This window comes from Capra hircus, chromosome 14 (genome assembly GCF_001704415.2).
Source record: "Capra hircus breed San Clemente chromosome 14, ASM170441v1, whole genome shotgun sequence".
In the NCBI taxonomy this organism is placed as follows: Eukaryota; Metazoa; Chordata; class Mammalia; order Artiodactyla; family Bovidae; genus Capra; species Capra hircus.
The window spans coordinates 51938489-51965566 of NC_030821.1; the positions used below are offsets into that span (position 1 = coordinate 51938489).

The window sequence follows — 27078 nt, forward strand, 5'->3', positions numbered from 1 at the left end:
TATGCTTTAGGAATGGTTTATGCCTCTACTTCAGTTGGTTTGGAGAGGGGAACAATTGTTGACAGCTGCCATCCTTATTCTGAAGTTTCCTTTTAAAATGTCTGACCAATCTCTGTAGAGATCAGTAGTTTTCCTTTTTAGTATTTTGAACAGTTTTTTTTGTTGTTTGTTTGATTTATTTTTGGCTGTGTTGCATCTTCATTTCTGCAGGGGCTTTTCTCTAGTTATGGAGAGCAGGGCGTATTCTCTGGTTGTAGTGCTCGGATTTCTCTTTGCAGAGGCTCTTTTTGCTGTGGAGCATGGGCTCTGGGGCACGCAGGATTCAGCAGTTGGCGCTCGTGGGCTCTGGAGCACAGGCTCAATAGTTGTGACACACAGGCTTAGTTGTTCCGTGGCATGTGGGATCTTCCCAGACCAGGGATCGAACCCGTGTCTCCTACGTTGATGGGCAGATTCTTTACCACTGAGCCACCAAGGAAGCCCTCTTCTTTAGTATTTATGTTGCAAATATTTTGATATACACTTACCCACAAATAGTGCTCGACTCATCATATTCTTTTTAGAGGTGAAGTTTTTTTTTTTCCGTACCTGCAAATAGCTCTCATTTTAAAATTATCTTTTGCGATCAATACCAGTAACCACTTAATTGTTCTCATAGCTTTGAGGCAGTCAGTATGGCTAGGTCTGTGGGGTGTGGCAAGGGATGCAGTTCCCATTGAAGAGCCTTTAATAACAGTAGCTTTCTTAGAAAGACTTCTTTGAAAATGAAATTGAGTCAGGAGGCGCTACTGGTAAAGAGCCCACCTGCCAGTGCAGGAGACATAAGAGATGAGGAGTTCGATCCCTGGGTTGCAGAGATCCCCTGGAGAAGGGCATGGCAACTCACTCCAGTGTCTTTCCCTGGAGAATCCTCATGGAAGATAAGCCTGGCGGGCTACAGTCCACAGGGTCGCAAAGAGTTGTACACAACTGAAGCGGCTGAGCACACATAGTTTTGTGGAATCTGGCAGAGGCCTTGAAGGTCATTCATTCTTTTTGCCCACAGTCTCCTTGACAGAGGCTAGTTTGAGGTAGCTTCTTTCAATTTCCATTATTCTGATTGCGGAAAATTCTTAGAGCCTGTAGAAAGTCCTTAGAAAGTAATATTGAATAAATATTTCCACAAACTTCTGTGCATTGGGCCTGCTTCCACCTTTTATGATTTCATAGACCGAAGCTAAATTCTTTAGCTTATTTTATCTCATAGTAGTTAACACCCTGTATTTTTTTCTTTGCCTAAACCATCTCAGTTAATGCAACTCTTCCTTATATATTATCCTAGTGAATTGGCTCTTTGCATCAAGTGGCCAAAGTATTAGAGCTTCAGCATCAGTCCTTCCAGTGAATATTCAGGGTTGATTGCCTTTAGGATTGACTGGTTTGATGTCCTTGCTGTCCAAGGGACTCTCCAGAGTCTTCTCCAGCACCACAGTTTGAAAGCATCAATTCTTCAGCACTCAGCTTTCTTTATAGTCCAACTCTCAAATCCATACATGACTACTGGAAAAACCATAGCTTTTACTATACGAACCTTTCTTGGCAAAGTGATGTCTCTACTTCTTAATACACTGTTTGTCATATCCGTATGTGCTTTAAAAAATGTTATGTATGAATGCATCTTCCAGTGTAATACTCAGAACCGAATTCAGTCTTACAAATGTGGCCTGTATTGAGACGAGAGGAGCATCCTTGATTTGGATACTATTAATATCTGACTCTTAGAGGAGGGCATGGCATACCACTCCAGTATTCTTGCCTGGAGAATCCCATGGATGGAGGAGCCTGGCAGGCTACAGTCCATAGGGTCACAAAGAGTCGGACACAACTAAAGCTACTGAACATAACATCTGACCCTCGGTGCTTCCTAAGCTTGCCTTTGCTTACTGCCTCCTATTAGAGTTTAAATATTCTGACTGTTTTTTTTTTTCCCAAGGGAAACTGTCTTAAACTCTGTTTCCACTGTTCTATATGCATGCAGTTTATCTTACATAAAAACACACACTCCATTCTCTTCAGGTTATTTTGTAATTAAATGTGGTTGACTTTTTGTTTTATATGCAGATTTGATATACATTAGTCTGATCTGCTTCCTAATAAATAACAAAGTCGGGGGACTTCCCTGGGGGTTCAGTGGCTGAGACCTGAAGATCCCAAGGCATAGTGCCCCGGTTCGATCCCTGTTCAAGGAGCTGGATCCCGCATGCTGCAGTGAAGACAGAAGATCCCTTGTGCTGCAGCTAAGACCCAGTGTAGTCAGATGACTATACGGATAAATGAAATTTTTAAAAAGAGAGAGTGATGTACTCACAGCATATATGGAAAAACCATGCCCTTTAAAAAAAAAAGAGTCGGATGTAGAGTTCTGTTAGGTACCTCTGAATTCTTCCACTAGTTTCAAATCCAGAACTTGAACTCTGGTTAAGTTTGCTCAGTCAGCTAGGAATCAGCCTAACAGTGCTCTGCTTTCTTCTTAAGGATGCATCCAGAGACTGTGCAGCCTTGTGGAAATTAAGGTGGCCGATGTCTGTGACATGCTCCTGGTCTTTTATACTAGCAACTTAAGTCCAAACTCTACAGTTGTAGGAGCCACACCATTGGGTTTTTTTTTTTTCCCCCTTCTGGTAATTGTGGCCATTTCTACTTTACCATAATTTTTTTTTCCAACAAAAGTTCTCACATTTATTAGTGAGTCAGAGCATTAGTGCAGAAACACTGACGCAAAGAGAAAAAACATTTTCCCAATAAAACACATCCAGCTGTTACAATAGTAGCAATGTTCTCAGTGTAAGATGCAGTTGACCTTGACTCAGATTCCATACATGTGCCACCTGTTGTATGAGGCTTCCTATAGACCCAACTTGGTTCTCCGGCAGCATCTTCTCTTGGAGTTGTACCTGATTATAGTACCAGCTTTCATTTGATTCCATTGGGGAATAGGACTATTCTCCTTTTGTCTTTGGGCCAGGAATCAGTTGATCCTGGGAATCTTGTGAGAAAATGTGGTGAGGAGCAGGATTCCCATAATTTTAAAAATATTTTGAACACTGGTTCAATAAGCAAATCTCAGTTCTTTTCATATCATAAGATGTAGTTTCATGGACCAGAAGACTTGAATTTTTTGTAAACTGTCAGGGTGTCTTTATTACTTCCTTCATACTAGGACTAATCATTTATTCGTTGCCATTAAATACTGAGATGACAGAAATATATAATAGAAAGCTTAATTCAGAGTACTAACAAAGGTCTTAACTGATAAAAGTCCCATTTCACTATAGTTTTAAAATAATTTTTGTTACTTATCAAGACAATTTTTCATCAGTTTCGTAGATCTTGAAATTCGTAACGTTTGAAAAATGATCAGCTCTGATACGAGTAGGAATTTTAGTAGAAATATCAGTAAAAAAAAAAAAAGCTCACCCTGATTTATTATTTGTTATTAAAATTGGCTGGAATTCAAAATGACAAGGGCACAGTTGGAAATTGTGACTATTGCATTCACATTTTTTCTACTATAAATTTGGTTATGGTTTCAACAGACACTACATTCGTAAAAAGAACTCTGGGATAGACTATTCCTGTCAACATGATTCCAAAATTATAGACACTGATGTCAATGCAGATGAGGTTAGCCTAATTTGGTCAAGAGAAGGACATGCTGAGTCTCTGTATGGATAGCTAAAGGCTATTGCCAAGATTGACAGGTGTCCTGTGAGTGGCAAAGAGCCCCAGGGGTAAAATGTGTACTTGGATTAGTTCTCTAAGACACAGTGATCAAAGTTGTACCTTTTCCTTCCATTGACTGTGCTCCTAAAATAGTGAGATTTGCTTTTAATACCCTGACTATTCAGATATTTTATAAGCCCCAGAAAGGTAAAGGATTTTATACCTTTTTTTTTCCTTATGGTATCAAATTCTGTTTTCAAATGCTTAACTGTGTCCTGTGCATGAGTTTTTCTAGTATAGTCAAGTGACTCTTTTTTGTTACCCCGTCATGTCTCACTCAGGCTTTGAGACATGTGAGAAGTGTTAATATAAAAGAATACATTTGTTATTATTGTAAAAGAGGCAACTATTTATTTAGGGGATAATTATATTTGGAGAGATTAATTTTTAAGGTAATTTTCTAGTAGTAATATAATATCATAGATGAGTATTAATACAGTTTGATAACAGCTTTTGTTTCTGTTTCATCTTATTGAAATTTATTATTAAGAGAAGCTTTATAATTTGTCAAGATACATTAGTAGTAAGGATTTCATATCTCAAAATAATAAAAAGTTTTAAAGCCAGTAGATTCATGCCATTAAAGAAAGGTAAGTATACTAAGAAAAAACTGTATTGCCTGAGGTTTTTGTGAGATTTGAATGATGTACATGTGTCATTGGCAACAAAGGAGCTATGATTTTAGGCATAAGCACCGTAGCTATGTCTATTGAAAATTTTTTGATTATGTGACAAGACATGTGGGATGCTAGTTTCCTGACCAGGGATAGAACCTGCACCCCCTACACGGGAGGCACAGAACCTTACCCACTGGGCCACCAGGGAAGTCCCTGCTGTTTCTATTCAAATAGGAAGTTTTGTGACCTGGGAGGATTGTGTCTTGATTACCTCTGTATTTCAGTGTCAGATACGTAGTGGAAATTGAAGAAAGGGATGCTAGGGAACCATTGTAGGGAGCCAGTCTGTTGACTGGTGTGAAAAATTACCCTGGCCCTCCCAGGACTCAGAAAAACGTCTCTGGGTGCTGGGCAGGCACCGCACCGGTTCCCCTCCTGGACCACGTGGTTTCTGTTAAGCCCAGAATTGGAGTGTAGCTGGAGAGGTCAGGTCATTACCATCAGTAAGGTTAGGCCTTACTGATTTAATTTGGACTTGACACTTCATGGGAAATAGATGGGGAAACAGTGGAAACAGTGTCAGACTTTATTTTGGGGGGCTCCAAAATCACTGCAGATGGTGATTGCAGCCATGAAATTCAAAGACGCTTACTCCTTGGAAGGAAAGTTATGACCAACCTAGACAGCATATTCAAAAGCAGAGACATTACTTTGCCAACAAAGGTCCGTCTGGTCAAGGCTATGGTTTTTCCAGTGGTCATGTATGGATGTGAGAGTTGGACTGTCAAGAAAGCTGAGTGCCGAAAAATTGATGCTTTTGAACTGTGGTGCTGCAGAAGACTCTTGAGAGTACCTTGGACTGCAAGGAGATCCAACCAGTCCATTCTGAAGGAGATCAGTCCTGGGTGTTCACTGGAAGGACTGATGCTAAAGCTGAAACTCCAGTACTTTGGCCACCTCATGGGAAGAGTTGACTCATTGGAAAAGACTCTGATGGTGGGAGGGATTGGGGGCAGGAGGAGAAGGGGACAAGAGAGGATGAGATGGCTGGATGGCATCACTGACTCAATGGACGCAAGTTTGGGTAAACTCCAGGAGTTGGTGATAGACAGGGAGGCCTGGTGTGCTGCGATTCATGGACACGACTGAGCAGCTGGACTAGGCTGGACTGAAATGTTTCTGAGAGCCTGCTCTGAGCAAGGTCTTCTTGCACAGGTGTGGCTTAACTCCTGTGAAGGGAGGCAAGTAAGGTGGTGACTCTCCCAGGTTCACTCAACTCTTGGCAGCACAGCTGGGAAGCAAACCCAGGCTCTTGACTCCAGACCCAGTAGTTTGGAGATCATGGAATAATCTCAACGGAAGTTCCTTCCAATGAGAGAAGTTTTAGAACTGCCTTTCTTTTTCTCCCCTCTGTGTCTCAATTCCAATCTTCTTCCTCTTCCATTGTTCCAACCTTCCCTTTTAGACAAGACGCAAGTGCAGATTGTTGACCTCACCATTGACCTATAAGACATACATCAAAATGTTTAAGTACTGTGTCAAAAATAGCAGTATCGTGTTTGCTTCTTAGAACTCAGCTTTTTGAGCAGCTGATTGGCGGGGCACTGTGCGGATAAGTAGTGTTTCTGGGCTGAGCATGGAGGCAGCAGGCTCATTCGGTGTATGCTGCCCAGCCCAGCCCAGCAGGTAATGAGTGATGACCACCAGCAGTTCTCCTGGGAACGTGGCTGACTCCACTCAGCTGCTCTGTCCTTGTCCTGGGCATCCTTTGAATTTGCTGGCTGGAACCTTATTGCCCAAAGAGTAATCTGAGACCCTGACAGTCTCATGTCACACCTAGTTTCCTGACAGACTAAAAAAGTTGTCTCCGTGTGTGCAAGGATTAGCATCACAGCTTGTTCAGAGGAAAGAAGAGATATATATAAGGTGTAGTGAGAAATACATGGCCATGTTTCCTGTATAGCTTAAATTTAGAAAAATTTTGATTTGGACCTGTTTAATTTGAATTTATCCCTTGTTTTAACAGGTCGAGAATTAACTTTTTTTTTTAATGCCCTCTTTGTACTGAGGATTGGATAATGAAAACAGCACTGGTATTTGAACTGTTGGGGCTACTTTCAGATATTTTAGAACCATCATGTGGGTCCCATCACCAGGCAGATGACTTTGTCTCGCTGTGAACTGTGGTCCCTGACGCAGTCCTGTCTTGAGTGTTTCCCAGCCTGTCTACCTCTCTCCCCTTCCCCGCCCCCAGCCAGAGCTGTGATCCCCTCTGCTGTGGTCTCCTGAGTGCCCACCCAGCCTATCCCACCGAGCTGCACTTGACCAAAACCTCCGAAGTGTCCAGCAGGTTGGGATTAGCTTTTAGGATGAAGACAAAAGAATCTCCCTTCTGGCCATCCCATAACCTGCGTTCCAGCCTCGTCTACTTTTCTTCCCGAATCTTCTGCTTGGTTTTGTCATGCGTTGTCACGTCCACACAGATCATCTTCCCATCCTGTTCACGTTCTTGCCCCTTCAGTTCAGCTCGGGGATATTTCAGGGCCCCTGGGAAGAAGCTCCTCACTTCCTAACCAGGTCAGGCCCAAGCATCGTTGGCGATTCCCGCCTCAGCCCCATCGCACTTGTTTAAGTTGCAGCGTTGTGCTTATTTACAGTCTTTGCTTCGTGTAGATTCTGATTAAACTGAAAGCTTCAGGAGGGCAGGAGCCAGTGTCTGTTTCCACTTGAATACCCCTGGCATCTCACCAAGGGCCTGGTCCCTAATTGCTGCTTGAGAAATACTTGCATGAAAGTTTCATGAAAGTCTTTTCCTTTCATGCTGGCTGCTGTGAGAGATCACAGAGATGGACAGAGGCCCACTTTGCTGACACCGAGCCCCCAACTCATAGCTGAGAGCAGAGTGAGACATGGAGCACAGGTGCTATCATAGACGCTGGATCTCAGTTAGGGCTTGGAAGTAATGTACTTATAATTGCTTGAAAACATGCAGATAGGCTGGCCTTTGTCAATAAATCCAGAATGCGTGAATTATAATGTTATATAGCACAACAGTGTCTATGAAAGCCCCTAACATTCGTAAAGTAACCCTAGCTCCAAAGGAAAGAAAAGGTTGAACACATTCAGTACTAAAAGTTGAAAAGGTAGAATAAAATGCGCTAATACTTTTAAACGCCAGGACAATTCTACCTGTGGAGCTGGTCTTTATGGAAGAAATGAGCACTTTTTTTTAGTGCTGCCAGACATTTGGGGGAAGGTTATTTGAAAGCAGTGCCAATGTTAAGGTTGTGGACGAGCTTGGGGCCAGCCAGAGACCTCGTTTGCCTACATCGTGTGGGACTGTTAGGTCGGCTGTCACGAAGGTTTTTCCCCTCCTCGTCCCCCCGTCACTGACTCTCCCACCCCAGCTCTGGGCTGTGGCAGTAACCACGCGCCGGTAGGAAGGCCGGCTGGCAGCGCGTTCTCGGAGTCATGTGACCCTTGTTTGAAGGCAGCTGTGTGAGGTTCAGGGCGGGCATTCCCCTCTCTCCTGCTTCGGGACAGCTGGTTATTGTCAGGTCTGACGAGTTTCCCTTGCTCTTTGCTTGCTGGGCGAGGAGGGAGGTTATGCGGCAGGACTTTCCCTAGACCCAATGGGAATTACACTGATCTGGTGTCTGGCCTTGGTTCTCATCAAGTGGATCGCCTCTAAGGTAGGCCATCTTTATTTTTAGGATGGTGACATGAGTCTTTAGTTTATACATTGGTAGGAATGGACTGGTTAGTGGGGCTTCTTCTTTTGCTTCAGGTTCTGTTTCTCTGATTACAGGAGTGCTGCGGTTTTACCTGTCAGCTGTCATTTTCATGTTATTGTCATGCTACTGTGTGTCATTTTCATTTTTCTCCCACCTATTCCTCCTCAAGGGCTTTTTATGGATCATTTCTTGGTACCGAAGTAACTTTGCTCAGGATCATGCCTTTAAAAGAAGTCTGTTTTTGTTTTTTTTTTTTTAACTAGTTAATGTCATGTCTATTTACTGTGCCAGGGTGATCAAGATGAAGTTATCCAAAAACTAGACTACCACTGGGCTGACAAACTGAAGTCTCCATTGCCATTAAAAATCAAGTTTTTATGCTTAAAGAAGTTCAGCTTCTAAAGTTATGAAATTACTGAACAATTTGGGCTTTTGTTGTACATATTTTAAACATTCTCTTCTGGAGATACCGAATTTATGTTACTTATAAATTCAAAGTATAATTACTGGGGATTTCTAAGCAATTGTAAGCTTTTTAAAAAAAACTAAATACCACTTTCTAGCCTGTTCTCACTTAAGGTCTTGTTGCTACTGAAATATATGCCTTAGTTATAGTGAAAAAAGTAAGATTATTTTGTTATGTATCTGTTGATCTTAAATTTGGATTCCAAAGACCAGGCTTAAGAAATGCTTGATAGAATGCTAGTCATTTGGTATCTGATTGAGAGTCTAAAGTAGGAAATACTTAAGATTGTACTATTTAAAATTATTTTGTCTGTACTTGTGTAAAAATGAATATATCTTTAACCCACCATGCAGCTTTTTTATTCCTTTATTAAGAAAACTGAAAAGTGTGAACATGAACTTAAAATGTTTAAGACCAATAGCATTTGCTAGTAAGCAACACAAAAACTTCTATAAAGTTAAACATCTTTTTCAAGAGAGGTTTTAATCCCTGATAAGGTAGTATTTTCATGTTTCAGCATACTGTTTTAGGCATAGTTGTGTCTTTCTTGAAGCAGTCCTGTTTTCTTACTGAACATGACTGAAGAAATCTTTTAAAGAAAAACAATAGGCTTGATTTTTTAAAATCTTTGTCTTTTGTAAATTAATTAATTTTGTCACACAGACACCGTTTTACTCATTGTTTTTAGAGGATTAGCTTGCCAAGTTACTGAATGAAGGTCAAGTTAATAATGGATTAGTTGAATTGTAGATTTTTTTAAGATACTTTTTACTTTGTTATAACAGTCAAAGTTTTAAGTTTTTAAGCAACAGACTGCTGTTATTTTCAATGTGTGACTTTTAAAAGTATATTTACATAGTGAAGAAGAACTGGAGGCTAGTGTTCAATGGATGGATGCGTGTCTTGGATAGGCACTCAGATAGGAACGCTTTTCTGGCTTATGTAAGATGAATCGTTGTTTGGTCGCTAAGTTGTGTCCAACTCTTTGCAACCCCTTGGGCTTCAACACGCCAGGCTTCCCTGTCCTTCACCAGCCCCCAGAGTTTGCTCAGATTCATGTCCATTGAGTCAGTGATGCCATCTAACCATCTCATCTCATCGTCTGTCACCCACTTTTCCTGTCCTCAGTCTTTCCCATCATCAGGGTCTTTTCTAATGAGTCAGCTCTTCCCATCCAGGTGTAAGATGAAAACACTCTGAAAAAGCTCACTTTACTGCATCAGAGAAAGCTTTCAGAACTTTGGGCTTCTTCATCTTTTGTACTGTTACCATTTTTTGTAATGTGACCCAGAAATGTATTCAGTGCTACTGTGTTTAGGCCCCGTGACAGCACGTCTAATGACGGAGTGTATAAAACCTACCTCTAGAGGTCTTGTTCAGTAAAGAGAGATTTCGTCTGAAAGCACTTGGAACGTTTACTGGCACAGAGTAGGAGTGCAGCAAAGAGTTAGTGAATCATTACTTTACCACATAAGGGAAATACACACACTTTTGCACAACAGGTTACTTGAGTGGGAAAGTTGAACAAGATAAAGACCGTAGCACTTAAAATATCTTTCTTGCTTGTGCTCAGCCCCTCAGTTGTGTCCAGCTCTTTGCAACTTCATGAACTGTAGCCCACCAGGCTCTTCTGTCCATGGGATTCTCCAGGCAAGAACACTGGAGTGGGTTGCCATTCCTTTCTCCAGGGGATCTTCCCAATTCAGGGATCGAACACACGTCTCCTGCATTGGCAGGCCAGTTCTCTACCACTGAGCCACCTGGAAAGTCCCTTTAAAACACATCATCCTTGGGAATTCGCTGGAAGTTCAGTGGTTAGGACTTCTCACTGTCACTGCTGGGGCCCTGGGTTCAATCCCTGGTCAGGGAACTAAAGTCCCACAAGGCTCGCAGCATTCCCCCTCCCCCCCGCAAAAAGCACACAACACAACATGTCTGTCTTTAAAAGTTACATCCTAACTAATATTGGGAATGACTTTTACGCCTTTTGTCATCTACCTTCTAAGTCAGATCTTTTATGGAGGAGCAGTTCACCCTGATTCAAGGCGAGTGTCTTAGTCGGGCACTCAGAACTCCTGCTTTCGTGGCTGTAGGTTCTTTGGAACCTTACTGTTTAACTTGTTTGTGCTGCTGCTGTCCGTTTCTGATTAGCTCAGCCGCGCCCGTGTTTTGACCTATACTAGTTTGCTTTACAAGCTGTTCCCAGGATGGCTAAATTAGAAAAGTCACGAGTAGGAGCGTCTCAGTTATTTCCATTCGCTGGTGAGGTGAGCGGGAATGTGGATGATAGCTCACAGTGTTTTATGACTGACAGCGTGACTTGGGATTTTGGTTCAATTTGTTTTACTATCTTTATTAAAAATAGAATTTTACAACTATATGGCTTGTAAAATGATAAACTTTTAAAAAGATATATGTTAAGCCTGAGCTGCAGTCTTGGTGTATAAAGCACATATAATTATTATTTTTTTAATTGGGCCTTCAGTAAATGTAGGTCTTTTTTAAATTATTTATTTTGACCATGCTGCGTGGCATGTGGGGTGGGATCTTAGTTCTCCCCCGACCAGAGATCAAAGCAATGTCCCCTGCAGTGAAAGCTGGGAGTCTTAACCACTGGATGGCCAGGGAGGTCCCTATAATTATTTTTTAAAATAACACTTAACATGGAAATCACATTTTTATAATTAATAATTTATAGTGCATTTTTCCAAAAGGAGTTTCTAGATTGCTTAGTGAAACAAATTTGATATTCATTTTAAGCTTCATCTGTGAGGCAAGTAAATGAGTAAATTATCACTCAGAATGTATTCATTGATGGCTCACATTTTTAAGTCCATTCTTAAAAATATTTCCTTTTGTCTCACTTAGATTTATTTCATAAGAGTTATGTCTTGTGGTTTAGGGTAGAATTTTAGGTATTTATGGAGCAGACTTACTTAAATTAGTAATAAATTAAATGAATACTTTGCACATCCTTAAGTAATTTGTTAAAATATATTTAAAATTAAGTTCAACCCTTTTTGCCAAGTTTTAAAAATGATTAAGACTCTACCATTTTAATATCTAAACTGATGCCTCTATAAATAAGTCTAAAGTGAATACCTTAAAATAAGTTTAGTATATCATAATTATAATCTAGATTATGTTCATTACCCAGTTTTTCTGAAGAAGGAAATAGCAACCCACTCCAATATGCTTGCCTGGGAAATCCCCTAGACAGAGGAGCCTGGTGGCCTACAGTCTATGGGGACACAAAAGAGTTGGACTCGACATAGCCACTAAACAAGTCAGTTTTTCACTTACACTGTTTTAACAGCTGGTATTAGTCTTTCTCAATCCTTAGAGTGATGAGATTTTACCTCTCTAATTAGTGCCTCTTTTAGTAAATATCCTTCCCTACACTTAAAAAAAAAAAAAAGGCAACCCAGTTTCCTGAAGAGGACTGTTAGAGATAACAGGTTACAATTTGTTTTAACAAGCTGTTTACTCAAGTTTTATTGGATACGAGTGGGTTGATAGGTACTGACCATGACAGGCTATTACACAGTCATACCTGTGGTTTCATGAATCTGATCTGGCTGGTAGGAATACTTATTTCCACCTTTGTGCCCTTCATACTAGCAGATTTTCGTCTCTCGTGGTGGTATTAAGGGGAGGCTTCCCTTGGACTGCAGGGAGATCCAACCAGTCCATTCTGAAGGAGATCAGCCCTGGGATTTCTTTGGAAGGAATGATGCCAAAGATGAAACTCTAGTACTTTGGCCACCTCATGCGAAGAGTTGACTCATTGGAAAAGACTTTGATGTTGGGAGGGATTGGGGGCAGGAGGAGAAGGGGATGACAGAGGATGAGATGGCTGGATGGCATCACTGACTCGATGAACGTGAGTCTGAGTGAGCTCCGGGAGTTGGTGATGGACAGGGAGGCCTGGCGTGCTGCGATTCATGGGGTCGCAAAGAGTGGGACACCACTGAGCAACTGAACTGAACTGAAATCTAATAAGCTAAATATCTTGGGGTGGGGATGTGAGCAGCAGGTGTGAGTTGTACCTTTTAATACCAAGTGATTACAGTAACTGTTTGCTCCCGAATAAGTAGTTTATGATGAGACACTGTAGGAGGCTTAGGGTCTTCTGTTGGTGGAAGACACTTTATTAAGCATGATGCTGCCAGGGATGTGTTCTGTATGATTTAGTCCCTTAGAATTCACGATCATCCACTTCTTTGTAGGTTTCTTTGTAGTAGATTCTTACTGTATTTTTTAGTTGATTTATTCTGTGAATATATAATAATTATGTGCAAACATGCTCAGTCGTATCCGACTCTTTGAGACCCCGTGAACTGTAGCCCACCAGGCTCCTTTGTCCAGGGGATTTCCCAGGCAAGAATACTGGAGTTGGGTTGCCATTCCCTCCTCTAGGAGGTCGGAGGTTTTCCCAACCAGGGATCAAACCCAGATCTCCTGCATTGGCAGGTGAATTCTTTACCACTGAGTCACCTGAGAAGCCCGGATGCTACAAAATTCAAAAGATATTCATTGGTAGTTTTGCCTCCTACCTTTGTGTGCTTCAGCCTCCTTGGAGGCAGCCAGTGTCAAAAATTAGAATTTTATTTTTGCTTGTAACTTGTGTTCCTTTTATATTTCATGAACTGTTGGAGGTTTTTGCATGTTTGTTTACATCTTCATTAAATCATACAAGACTTTAATTGATGTTTTTCTCTTAAATAGTAGGGCTTCCCAGATGGCGCTAGTGGTAAAGAACCCGCCTGCCAGTGCAGGAATCATAAGAGATGCTGGTTTGATCCCTGGGTTGGGAACATCCCCTGGAGAAGGGCATGGCAACCCACTGTAGTATTGCCTGGAGAATTCTGTGGACAGAGGAACCTGGCAGGCTACAGTCCATGGGGTGGAGAAAAGTTGGACACAGCTTAAGCGACTGAGCACGCATGCATTAAGGGAATAAAAACAATGATTTGGAGAGCTCTGTCCTTGGTGGATCAGATGATAAAGAATCTGCCTGCAATGCAGGAGACCTGGGTTCGATACCTGGGTCGAGAAGATCCCCTGGAGTAGGGATGACAATCCCACTCCACTCTTCCTGCCTGGAGAATCCCATGGTCAGAGGAGCCCGGTGTGTCTATGGGGTTGCAAGAAGTTGGACACCGCTGAGCAACTAATACTTTGCATGCTAAATCCAAATGAGGGTTTTAAATGCAATAAAATTTCTTTATAATAATAGTAAAAAGCATGGTTATTTTTCCTTGAGATTTTTAGGTGTATGTTAAAGAGCTGTAAATTTCATGCCAGAGTTTAGTGAGGACAGAATATCATTAATCTAATATGTAAAAATACCATCTCATTTCCTTAACATGTATTTCTTTCATTAATGAAGTCAAGCATCTTTTCTTGTGTTTATTCATTTATTATTTCTCTTCCTTGAGTAGTATATTTATGTCCTACCTGTTTTTATACACTGTTATTCATTATTTGCTAACTGATTTGTGAGGCTTTTTTTTTTCCTTTTATTTTTAGATTAGCAGGGTAAAATTAGCCCTTTGTCATAACTCTTCAACTTAATTTTTGTGATTTGGGGTCTGTCTTTTGCCTGTTTATGATATACTTTGCCATGCATAATTTAACTTCTTGTGGCCAAATTGATTTATTTTTCATGTATTCTGGATTTTATAGAACAATTAGGTCCTTCCTATTTAAGATTTTTTTAGTGTCACTATTTAAATTAAAAAAAATTTATTGACGTATAACTGATTTACAGTGTTGTGTTCATTTCAGATGTACAGCAAAGTGATTCATTATAGGTCCTTGATGTTATTTAAATTTTTTAAGAATAGTCATGTTTTCCTCTAATACTTTCATGCTTTTTTTTTTTACATTAAAATTTTTGTTCCATGTGTAATTTATTTTGGAGTAGATAGAAAGGTAATAGTACAGCTTTATGCTTTTCCGAATAGCAAATTAGATAATTAATATTTTCCCCACAGATTTTTAAATCCTTTTGCATACATAAAATTACTGGATATTATTGGATTTGATTCTAGATTCTCTATTAAGAATTTGCTTGCCCATTTATTCAGCTAATATTATTGATTTCTTTGAGTGTGCTAGGCACTATTCTAAATGTTGGGATTTATTCTATATCCGGGGATACAGCGTTAAACAAAGTCCCTGCCCCCGCAGAGATTAGATTCTAGTAGGAGGCTTGGTTAATTTTATCTTCTAGATGTTTAATTTGTCTTCATCTCAGTTGTTATTCATCATTTTGCTCATCAAATTTATTCATCAACTTAATCTGTAAAAAATTATTCACTGACTTATTTACAATAAATGCACTCAAACATCAAGTTACCGGGTATTTATTTAGCATCTACTAAATAATAGCAGTTTTAGAGGCCAAGGAGACAGCGGTGAATAAGTCAGACAGGGTTCTAGCTCTTGTGGCGCTTTTGTTTTGGAACACGTAAACAAGAATAGGTCGGCCAAGTGCTGCGCGGCGGTGAAGGTTAGGAGGACCTCTATCTTCCAGGAGTAGTGAGGGGGTCTCTCAGGTGACCTTAGGTGTGGCAGCCTGGGGATGGCTCTCCGAAGAGACGCCGGTTCATCTGGAACCTGAGACAGAGGAAGGAAGCGGTGCTGCCGTGGTCCTGGACAGAACAGCCCGTAGCACGCCTGTGTGTTCGGTGTGCTCGGGCGCATGCAAGCAGGCCAGGGCGGCTGGGTCTCTCCGGTAAAGAGAGAGTTGCGGTAGCACTGAGGGCTAGGCAGGTCATGGAGAGCTTGGTCTGTGGACTCCATTCCAAGTATTTGGGGGCCATTAGAGGACGTCGAGCAGTAGCTGGAAGCAACTTCCCTCTTCCTTCTCGTGTGTGAAGGGTCTGGGGGTCAAGAGATGTAGCAGGACAGCCAGGCAGCAGCCCATCAAGGAGCGCAGGTGAGAAATGCTGTTGTCTGAGACAGAACAAGGAGAGGAGACTGAGGAAGGGAGGCGACTGTGGAAGTGGGGCTGGCAGAACTTGCTGAGGTGTTTCAGCTCTTACAAAGGTTTTTTTTTTTTTTTTCTTTTTGTAATTATATTTAACATATTTGCAATACTGGCTATTTTTATAATAACTTTATTGATGTATAATTCACATATCATCCAGTTCACCCATTTAAAGTATACAGTTCCCAATTCCATGATTTTCAGCGTATTCACAGAGTTGTTTAGTCATTACCATGGTTACTTTGAGAACGTTCTCATCATTGCAGATTGACGCTCTGTACCCATTAGCATTCACTTCCATTTCCCACCACCGCTCCCAACTCTTGGCAGCCACCAGTCTATTTCTAATTCTGTGGATGTGCCTGTTTGGGATATTTCACATAAATGGAACCATAGGCTCTGTGGTCCCTCATGACTAGCGCCTTTCACTCGACGTTGTTTTCAGGGTCCAACTGTGATGTAGCATGCATCAGTACTTCAGTCATTTCTGCAACTGAGTAACACCGAATGATATATTGTATGGCTGTACCACAGTTTGTTTATACCTTCGTTAGCTGGTGGATATTTGGCTTGTTTCCACTCGGGGGCTGTTAGGAATAATGTTGCTTTTTATATCGGTTTATTTTTAAGCTCAAAATGTATTTTTAAATCTGTGCTCTTTCAATGGCACTCCATTTTTTTTGGTGTAATAGATGCAGCGTCCTCTAGCATTTCTTTGAGTACACTCATTAACGTTTTTAATTCTCTTATGTCTGGCTAGCTTCTGGGCCATTTGGTTTTTCATATTGTTTCATTGATTTCTAGCTAAAGGGTTTGTTCACATGTCTGATGATTCTCATTTTCTTACTCATTTGTATTTAATTGAAGAGCATAGTGAGGTCACTGAACTGTGTCTTTCTGTCAGTTCTGGCTACCTCTGCAGAAGCTCTGTCCTCAGGTGGGCTTGTATGATCTCTTGACATTAAGTTTCCATCTGCTTATCCACTTTGATGGTAATACTTAATCACATTGTATTATAATTTGTCTGCGTCACAACTGTAGATTTCAAGAGCAAATGCCGTATATTTTTTTTTTAATGGAAAATAAAGTAGAACATGTATTTCAGTTCAGTTCAGTCACTCAGTCATGTCTGACTCTTTTCCACCCCATGGACTGCAGCTCACCAGGCCTCCCTGTCCATCGCCAACACCTGGAGTTTACCCAAACTCATGTCCATTGAGTCAGTGATGCCATCCAGCCATCTCATCCTCTGCTGTTCCCTTCTCCTCCCACCTTCAATTTTTCCCAGCATCAGGGTCGTTTCAAATGAGTCAGTTCTTTGCATCAGGTGACCAGAGTATTGGAGTTTAAGCTTCAGCATCAGTCCTTCCAGTGAATATTCAGGACTGATTTCCTTTAGAATGGACTGGTTGGATCTCCTTGCAGTCCAAGGGACCCTCAAGAGACTTCTCCAACACCACAGTTCAAAAGCATCAATTCTTCAGTGCTCAGCTTTCCTTATAGTCCAACTCTCACACCCATACATGACTACTGGAAAAACCATAGCTTTGACTAGACGGACCTTTGTTGGCAAAGTAATGTCTCTGCTTTTGAATATGCTGTCTAGGTTGATCATAACTTTCTTCCAAGGAGCAAGCATCTTTTAATTTCATGGCTGCAATCAACATCCACAGTGATTTTTGGAGCCCCCCAAAATAAAGTAAGCCACTGTTGCCACTGTCTCCTCATCCATTTGCCAAGAAGGGATGGGACCAGATGTCATGATCTTAGTTTTCTGAATGGTGAGTTTTAAGCCAACTTTTTCACTCTCCTCTTTCACTTTCATCAAGAGGCTCTTTGGTGGTTCTTTGCTTTCTGCCATAAGGGTGATGTCCACTGCATATCTGAGGTTATTGATATTTCTCCCAGCAATCTTGATTCCAGCTTGTGCTTCATCCAGCACAGTGTTTCTCACGATGTACTCTGCATATAAGTTAAATAAGCAGGGTGACAATATACAGCCTTGCCGTACTCCTTTCCCTATTCAGAACCAGTCTGTTGTTCCATGTCCAGTTCTAACTGTTGCTTCCTGACCTGCATACAGATTTGTCAGGAGACAGGTCAGGTGGTCTGATATTCCCATCTCTTTCAGAATTTTCCAAAGTTTGCTGTGGTCCACACAGTCAAAGGTTTTGGCATAGTCAATAAAGCAGAAGTAGATGTGTTTCTGGAACTCTCTTGCTTTTTTGATGATCTAGCAGATGTTGGCAAATTGATCTCTGGTTCCTCTGCCTTTTCTAAATCCAGGTTGAACATCTGGAAGTTCACGGTTCACATACTGTTGAAGCCTGGCTTGGAGAATTTTGAGCATTACTCTACTAGTGTGTGAGATGAGTGCAATTGTGTGGTAGTTGGAGCATTCTTTGGCATTGCCTTTCTTTGGGATTGGAATGAAAACTGACCTTTTCTAGTCCTGTGGCCACTGCTGAGTTGTCCAAATTTGCTGGCATGTTGAGTGCAGCACTTTCACAGCATCATCTTCCAGGATTTGAAATAGCTCAGCTGGAATTCCATCACCTCCACTAGCTTTGTTCATAGTGATGCTTCCTAAGGCCCACTTGACTTTGCATTCCAAGCACATGTATTTGGTACCCAACAAATGCAAGTCAGATATACAGTTACACAAAATAAGCCTTAAGATAAGCGAATACTTCACAGAGAGATTTTTGAAACATATTATTTGTGAGTATATCTTACTAACAGGCTTCCCTGATAGCTCACTTGGTAAAGTGATAGCTTTACCAAGCTTCCCTGATAGCTCACTTGTCAGTGCAGGAGACCCCAGTTCGATTCCTGGGTTGGGAAGATCTGCTAGAGAGAGGGATAGGCTAACCACCCCAGTATTCTTGGGCTTCCCTTTTGGCTCAGCTGGAAAAGAATCTGCCTGCAATGCAGGAGACCTGGGTTCCATCTCTGGGTTGGGAAGATCCCCTGGAGAAGGGAAAGGCTGCCCACTCCAGTATTCTGACCTGGAAAATTCCCAGTCCATGGAGTTGCAAAAAGTCAGACACAAGTGAGCGACTTCCATGTCTTAGTAACATGAAAATGAAATCCAATGAATAGATATGTAATAGACACTGTAAACAGTGGGCCAAAATTGGGAACATACCAGAAAGAAAATATATACCCTGAAAAGTGAAACTCTTCCTCCACTTTTGGCCTGAACACAGAGGATTGAAACTACCTACCCTGATTTACCTATATTTGTTAGTCTGCTTGGACTACTCTAACATATGCCACTGAGGGGGTGGCTTAAACAACAGAAACTCAAGGGTGGGGAGGCAAGGTCAGAATTTACTGAGAAGTTCTGGACACTGGAAGTCTGAGACAGAGGTGTCAGCCAGACTGGCAAATGCCATGTTTAATTTCATTTTGTGTATCCCAACTTCTCTTGCACAGTGCATCACAGAAAATAACAAATACATATATGTTGAATTGAACTTGATATCACATACTAAATTGTCTGCATTAAAATGTGTGTGTTTTTTCTTCTAGAGGCGTGGAGCTATCTCCTATGACAGCTCGGATCAGACTGCACTGTACATTCGTATGCTTGGTAAGAATTCTTTATTTTGCATTTTGTGATCCAGTGGCTAAGTTGTGCCCGACTCTGTGACCCAATGAACTGCAGCATGCCAAGCTTCCCTGTCCTTCACTGTCTCCTGGAGTTTCTCAAATTCATGTGCATTGCGTCAGTGATGCTATCTAACCGTCTCATCCTCTGTCGCCCACCTACTTCTCCTCCTGCCTTCAGTGTTTCTCAGCATCAGGGTCTTTTCCAGTGAGTTGGCTCTTTGCATCAGGTGGCCAAAGTATTGGAGCTTCAGCATCAGTCCTTCCAGTGAATATTCATTCAGGACTGATTTCCTTTAGGATTGACTGGTTTGATGTCCTTTCTGTCCAAAGGACTCTCAAGAGTCTTCTGTAGCACCGCAAATCAAAAAATCAAGTTTGCATTAGTATAAGTTAATTTTGTTATCTACTGTTATTCAGGACTGAGATATCTTTCATTAGGAAGCTTTGCATCACTGTTGCAGCATAAATGTCTGTTACTTTGAAGTGGAATCTAGAAACCAAAATTAACATGTTGCGGAAAAGAGGGGGGCATCTTAAGAGTTATAGGTAATTAAGAAATCTCTAGCTTTATAACTGAGACTCTTTTACGAGTACACAATTTTAAGATGCATCCTGATGATTCTTCATGAAAAGTCTTAGATTGCAGAGTTGCTGAGTGCTAAACGGATGTCCACGGTAATGTGAAAAAAGACGAGACCACGAAAAATACCTGACCTCATGGTCCTGTCCCTGGATGTGTTCTCAGTTGGCTGGTGAGAAGGCCATGCGTCTTCTCCTAGTCTTGGTTCTTAAATCTTTAATGTATTACTCAAGTCCAGAGGGTAAATTAATTTGATGTGTGTGAGTGTATAATTTTCTTTCTCGCTCCCTCTCTTTGCCAGACTTTTTCCCTTCATCCACACACTCCTTGGTACCTTGTACTTTAGTTCATAATATTAAAAATGTACTATTAAGAGTCCAGGGACTTCCCTGGTGGTTAAGATTCCGTGTTGCCAGTGCAGGGGGGATGTAAGTTCAATCCCTGGTCCAGGAGCTAATATGCTACATGGAGTGGCCAAAATTTTTTCAGTAAATAAATAATCTATTTTTAAAAGATTCCAGTGGACACATTTACTCATCTTTTCTTACTGTCCTCTCTGGCTTGACTGTTCTCCTCATGCTCAGAATTCCTTGCTCAGTTTCTACAATACTGAGTCATCCTTATTCTTCACCTGCTGCTGGGGTGGTTTTTTTTCCCTCATTTCACTAACTCCTCCTCCTCCTTGTAAGCCCACATGTTCTCCAATGCCCCGTTTGTGTCATCTTCCCTTTTTTCCTTCCTTGATTTACTTTGTGTATCATATCTGCCTAGTTCCATTCTACCCTAGCACATATCTCCCCCAGGAACGTGGAGCCTTTTCTTCCTCACCGTCTCCGTCTCTCTGCAGAGATGTCCGCATTCTGCTCTTCTTAAAACAAAGCTTAGACTCCTGTCTTCTTCACTCTGTGGAACGTCTCCACGTGGATGTGCCATGGGCACCTCACATTTAACAGGCCTGTTAAAATGTTTGTGTTCCCCAAGTCTGTATATTTGATATTCTTTCACCATCTCAGAAAAAGGAACTTGAATCTTCTATTATCAGATCAGGAACCTTGGCATCATTCTGGTTTTCATTTTAAATTTATTTTTAATTGGAGAATAATTGCTTTATGGTGTTGTGTTGGATTCTGCTGTGCAACTCATGATTCAGCCATAAGTGTACATAGAGCCCCTGCCTCTCGAGCCTCCTCCCAGCCCCACCCCGGCGCTCTAGGTCACCACCGAGCCCGGCCACGCTCCGTGTGCTGTGCGGCAGCCTCCCCCGGCTGTCTGCTTCCCACACCAGTGTCCGTATGTCAGAGCTCCTCTCTGTGCGTTTCACCCTCTCCCCACCACTGTGTCCGCAATCCATTCTCTGCGTCTGCATCTCTCTTCCTGCCCTTTGACTAGGTTATTCAGTACCATTTTTCTAGATTTCATATATATGCGTTAACAGTCAATATTTGTTTTTTTCTTTCTGACACGGTTCACTCTGTATGACAGATTCTAGGTTCATCGGCATCATTCTTGACTTGTTTCTCACTTTAGTCTATGTCCACTTCATCAGCAGATCCTCTTGACTGTTACCTTCAAAGTACATCCAGAATTTCACCACACCAATGCTGTTACCATCCCAGCCGAAACTGCAGTTACTCAGTTTTTTATTGTTAGCTGTCGACACGTTGTTGTGCATAAGATCTCCAGAACTTACGTGCGTGATCAAAACTTTATTATCCTTGACCAGCATCTGCCCGTAATCACTTCCCCCCAGGACATAGCTGTTGCCTCGATGAATGCACTCATTCCTTAACTGGCCTCCCCGCATCTACCTGTGTCTCTCTACTTGACTCTCTAATCTATACAACCAGTAAACGTTTTCAGACCTAAGTTAAATCCATCTTGCTCCTCTGTTCTGAATCTTCCAGTAGTTTTCTACCTTAGAGTAACAGCCAAAGCTATTATAATGGCCCATGAAGGTCCAGCATGATCTAGCCTGACTGTTTCTCTGACCCCATATTCTATCAGTTACCTTCGCTCATCTCACTCCAGTCATGCTGGCCTCTCTGCTTGATTTTGAATATGCCAAGCAAGCTCCCATCGCAGGATATTCATGCTTGCTCTTCCTTACGTCTGGAACCCTCTCTGCCCAGGTGGCCATGAGGCTCGCTGCTTCCCTGCCTTTAGGTCCCTGCTCAGATACTCTCTTTTCACTGAGGTCTCTGACCACATCAGGACCAGCTTCCCAACCTGGCCACCCTCACCTCCCTCCCTTTTCAGTTTTCTCTGCTTTCCTTTCTCCATTTTACTATTACCATCTTCCATAGAGTGACATTATTTATTTGCTTTATTATTGGTCTCACTGCATGAAAGGACGCACTTCATGAAGACAGGGACTCTGTGTATTTTGCTCACTGCTGTATTTCCTGACATGCAGCAAGTGCTCAGTAAACATTTGATCCAGAGTGAAGGCATTGCCACATGAGAGAAGTGATTAATCATTATAGGATAGACTCACAGTGGCTGACAGGCCCCTTGAAATGAAGCATAAGCAGGAAGGCGTTCCAGGCAAGTGGAATTGTAAGCAGGTGTAGGCCCTGAAGACTTAAAGGTTATGAACTTGGAGGCTGTGAAAGTGTAATGGGAAAGTTCCTGCCTTTGGAGCCCACAGAGTTAGGTTTAAATCTTGACTCTGCTTTATGCCAGCTTTGTGGCCTGTACGTGCTCTTTAACATCTAGAAATCTCAGTTACTGGATCTGAAAATGGGGGTTAAGATTCCTGTCTCTTGAGACTTCCCTGCTGGTCCAGTGGCTAAGACTCTGTACCCCCATTGTAAGGGGTTTGATCCCTGGTCAGGGAACTATTAATAGATCCCACATGCTGCAACTGACACCTGTTGCAGCCAAATAGATAAATATTAAAAAGAAAAAGATTCCTATCTCTCAGAGTTGGTTAGAGAATTAAATAAAAGGATGTCTTCAAAGCGCAGAAAGAATACCTGGCACAAGACTGCAGTGGTTATGTTGCTGTAGGTCCAAGAGTCACATGGATACAAGAGGCACATACTGAGCTTATCAGCAGCAAAGTTTACAACCGAAGACCTTGACTATACCCACTTTCAGTGAGAAAAGAGGTTGATCAAATCAAATGTCTCAGGCGAAATATCTAACGTTTTAATTTTCTATACCTTTCAAAAAATAGGAGAATAGGTACTATATTTTCTATTTCTTTATATCCCGTATGGCCTATAGTGTAGTGCTAGGCAGAGTAGACACTTGGTAAATATTTGCTTCTCACTGTGGCTTTTTAAAGTTTCCTGCTCAGGATTTTTTTAACTCCATGGGAGTAATAAGATATGAGTTTGGATTATCATATACTTGAGTCATCTTTAAGAAGGTGACTCTAAAATAGAGATTATAATTACTGTAGGGGAGGTTTAAAAAAAGAAAAGAAAACTGTTCATCTAGCCTTACAACTCAGTGCTGAAAATTTGTAAACCCCTTCAAATAAATCAGCTCTTAACTACCTATTCCATTCGTATCATTAGTAGGCCATTCCTTGTGAGTATGATACCACTGAGACCTCTACTGCATGTGGGAGCTTCTTCCTGAAAAACAGCCGTCTCAACTTTCGTTTTACCCCTGATTCTGTTTAGGAGATGTACGTGTAAGGAGTCGAGCAGGATTTGAATCAGAAAGACGAGGTTCTCATCCATATATTGATTTTCGTATTTTTCATGGTAAGTGTTGGCAGATATACTATTTCTCTCAGACTTCCAGTAAACTTCGGGTTTTCATAAAATGATGTAATTTTCCAAAAGGGGAGAAAGGAATACAAGAAAAAACATGTTCAAAATGTTTTCAAAACATTAGGTCATGATAAATGACACTTTATTCCTAAATAATGTTTGTAAATGTTTAGAGGCAAGTAGAGTTGGAAATTATTAAAATATGAAAGCTAATAATAGTTTTTCTTCTTTCTAATTTAAATGTGAAATTACTTTGGTACATTCTTTTTAAAAGCTGCATTTTCAAAACAGTTTCATTCTAAATGTTTTGTCTTCACTACGGTAGATAAGTGTTTCTGTGCAAATGATATTTTATAAAGGTATTTCATCACAAGAAGGTGTATCCTTTGAATTTATTTTTAAAAAATACATATAACCTTGAAAGATGTTTTTGAAAACAAACATTGTTTGGTTCCAGCGCATGATGAAGAGAAAGGAAAAGACAAAACTTCTAAGACCCTTGAATACTACATATTAAATCTGTTTTTGGAGAAGTTCTACTTTTGGTAACATCGGATAGATCATTCATAGTAACACTCAGAAACATCAAGAAAACTGGACTAAATATAAAAGACTTATGTATTTGAGTGTGTGAGAGTACCATCGAGGCAAGGATGAGCCTGGCTTTCAGCTGACTTTTCCCCTTAGTGGCATCTGCTGATGCTGGGAAAGTGAGTGAGAAGCTGAGCAGAGCTTTTTGTTGGACACCTGAAGCTAGAACAACAAAAACAGATGTTTATAGCTCACTGGGGCTGGGGGATTGTCCTGGTAAACTCTCTATGCTTAAGTTAGAAATTCCAAGAGCTGTGTGTTAGAAATAAATCCCAGCTTTAAAGTATCTCAGTCAATGATTAGAGTAAGATTATATGTGATTTTTTAGGGCCTCTAAGTCACCTGCCAGAAGTCAATATTAAACCTCTTTGGAGGAAGCAGACTCTTGATTTGGCTTGGGAATATTTTATTGAGAATTTTTGCATTTATGTGCATGAGAGATAATGGTCTGTAGTTTTCTTTTTTATATATAATGTCTCTTTAGAGTGAGTTAGGAAGTGTTACCTCCACTTCTAGCCTCTGAAAGGGATTGTAAAGAATTGGTATAATTTTTTCCTTAAATAATTCACCAGTGAAACCCATCTAGGCTTCGTGTTTTCTGTTTTGGAAGGTTACTGATTTAATGATTTAGATTCTTTAGTATTAATAGATATAAGCCTTTTCAGATTGGCCAATTCTTCCTCTGTATGTTTTGCCAGACATTTACTGTGGGATTAACCTGGTCAGGCTCCTGGAGGTAAATCTCACAAGCTTCTTCCTGTACTCAGCTCATGCCTAGATTTCCCTGAAGTTTTTAACTCTCAAGGAACCCTCCAGAAGCTCACCAACTGTGTTCAGGTTCCTCTGCCCCAGTACTGGCTCTCAAGGAGGTTTCTGTTTGTGAGTCTCTACGCCAGTAAGTTATCTCTGTTCGCCCGTCTCTCCAACCTTGGGGCAGTGAGTCACCTGGTGTCCCCACCTCTTCAGCAGATCCTGGAAGAGTTGTTGACTTTTCAGTCTATTCAGCTTCTTGTGTGTTGTTAGGACAGAATGGCAGCTTCTCAGCTCCTTCTGTGCAGTTCTAGAAACCAGAAATCCTATGTTATTTTTAAGTGAAACGATACAGTAAGTATTTTGAATTTCTGTTCTAGTTCCTATCATGGAAAATATCACTGTATATAATTCTCATAAACTAAAACTCTCTGGGGCAATTAATAATTTTAAGAGTGTAAAAGAGTTCTGGGATCAACATGGAGAACGTTGCAGTTACCACTCTAAAAGCGTGACGTCCTGAGGTTTTATAGCAAATTATTCAGGATCTTTTAAAGGCTGCTTATTGGCTTCCCTGGTGGCGCAGATGGTAAAGAATCCGCCTGCCAATGCAGAAGACAGGTTCGATCCCTGGGTCAGGAAGATCCCCTGAAGAAGGAACTGACAACCCACTCCAGTATTCTTGCCTGGAGAATTACATGCACAGAGGAGCCTGGTCGGCTGCAGTCCATGTGGTCACAAAGAGTTGGACACAATTTAGGGACTAAACAACAATTAGTCTCACAGCTCTTTAAATTCTTTCAGATTAAAAAAAGGAATCATACAGAGTTATTTCTGTATAGAGCAAATACAGTATTAAAGAAGCACATACAATACTCCGTGTAAATATCTATAAAAAATCTTTGGAAACAAATATTAGTAAAAAAAATATGAATAGCATAAAAGAATACTCCAAGCTTAGATGGTTTTTTTGGGAAAGGAAGAGTACTTTTTCTTTGTAACATTACATTAGAACTTGGTAACATTGGTTGCCTCCAGGAGGGAAACCAGGATGGCTTAAGGACATGAGAAAGGAAATTTTTGTTGTACCCCCTTTTGAATTTTGGTTCATGTGAACATATACGCATTGAAACGTTTAGGTAGAATTCTTTGTAAATATTGTAATGTTACAAAAATTGGCTCTGAGTAAGAATATCAGTAAAATGGTGAAGTCTACATATTGACCTAAAGAAAAATGCAGTTGCATTGTGAGTTCCTAGGCTTTAACTGAATTTAGTGAAAAGAGAGTCCAAAATGCAGTACTTGGATGCAATCTCAAAAACGACAGAATGACCTATGTTCGTTTCCAAGGCAAACCATTCAATATCACAGTAACCCAAGTCTCTGCCCCAACCAGTAACGCGAAGAAGCTGAAGTTGAATGGTTCTATGAAGACCTACAAGACCTTTTAGAACTAACACCCAAAAAAGATGTCCTTTTCATTATAGGGGACTGGAATGCAAAAGTAGGAAGTCAAGAAACACCTGGAGTAATGGGCAAATTTGGCCTTGGAATGCAGAATGAAGCAGGACAAAGACTAATAGAGTGTTGCCAAGAAAATGCACTGGTCATAGCAAACAGCCTCTTCCAACAACACAAGAGAAGACTCTACACATGGACATCACCAGATGGTCAACACCGAAATCAGATTGATTATATTCTCTTCAGTCAAAGATGGAGAAGCTCCATACAGTCAACAAAAACAAGACCAGGAGCTGACTGTGGCTCAGATCATGAACTCCTTATTGCCAAATTCAGACTTAAATTGAAGAAAGTAGGGAAAACCACTCAACCATTCAGGTATGACCTAAATCAAATCCCTTATGATTATATAGTGGAAGTGAGAAATAGATTTAAGGGCCTAGATCTGATAGATAGAGTGCCTGATGAACTATGGACGGAGGTTCGTGGCATTGTACAGGAGACAGGGATCAAGACCATCCCCATGGAAAAGAAATGCAAAAAAGCAAAATGGCTGTCTGAGGAGGTCTTACAAATAGCTGTGAAAAGAAGAGAAGTGAAAAGGAAAGGAGAAAAGGAAAGATAAAAGCATCTGAATGCAGAGTTCCAAAGAATAGCAAGAAGAGATGAGAAAGCCTTCCTCAGTGATCAATGCAAAGAAATAGCGGAAAACAACAGAATGGGAAAGACTAGAGATCTCCTCAAGAAAATTAGAGATACCAAGGGAACATTTGATGGAAA

The 27078-nt window shown here is 41.0% G+C and overlaps 1 protein-coding gene and 1 pseudogene across 2 annotated transcripts in view; one reads left to right on the top strand and one right to left on the bottom strand.

The window, feature by feature from the left end:
* The window catches only part of PDE7A (phosphodiesterase 7A), a 106955-nt gene that overhangs the window by 40692 nt on the left and 39185 nt on the right, over nucleotides 1–27078 (top strand). Inside the window, exons 1-3 of one of the 2 annotated variants that reach the window (XM_018058455.1) lie at nucleotides 7776–8071; nucleotides 19111–19171; nucleotides 23404–23487. In XM_018058455.1, coding sequence (XP_017913944.1) covers nucleotides 8012–8071; nucleotides 19111–19171; nucleotides 23404–23487 — 205 coding nt within the window. In that variant the 5' untranslated portion in view covers nucleotides 7776–8011. Of the gene's footprint in view, nucleotides 1–7775; nucleotides 8072–19110; nucleotides 19172–23403; nucleotides 23488–27078 lie in introns of those variants that run through there. The other variant, XM_018058454.1, reaches the window with a different exon arrangement.
* Nucleotides 2885–3061, bottom strand: LOC106502840 (annotated as a pseudogene).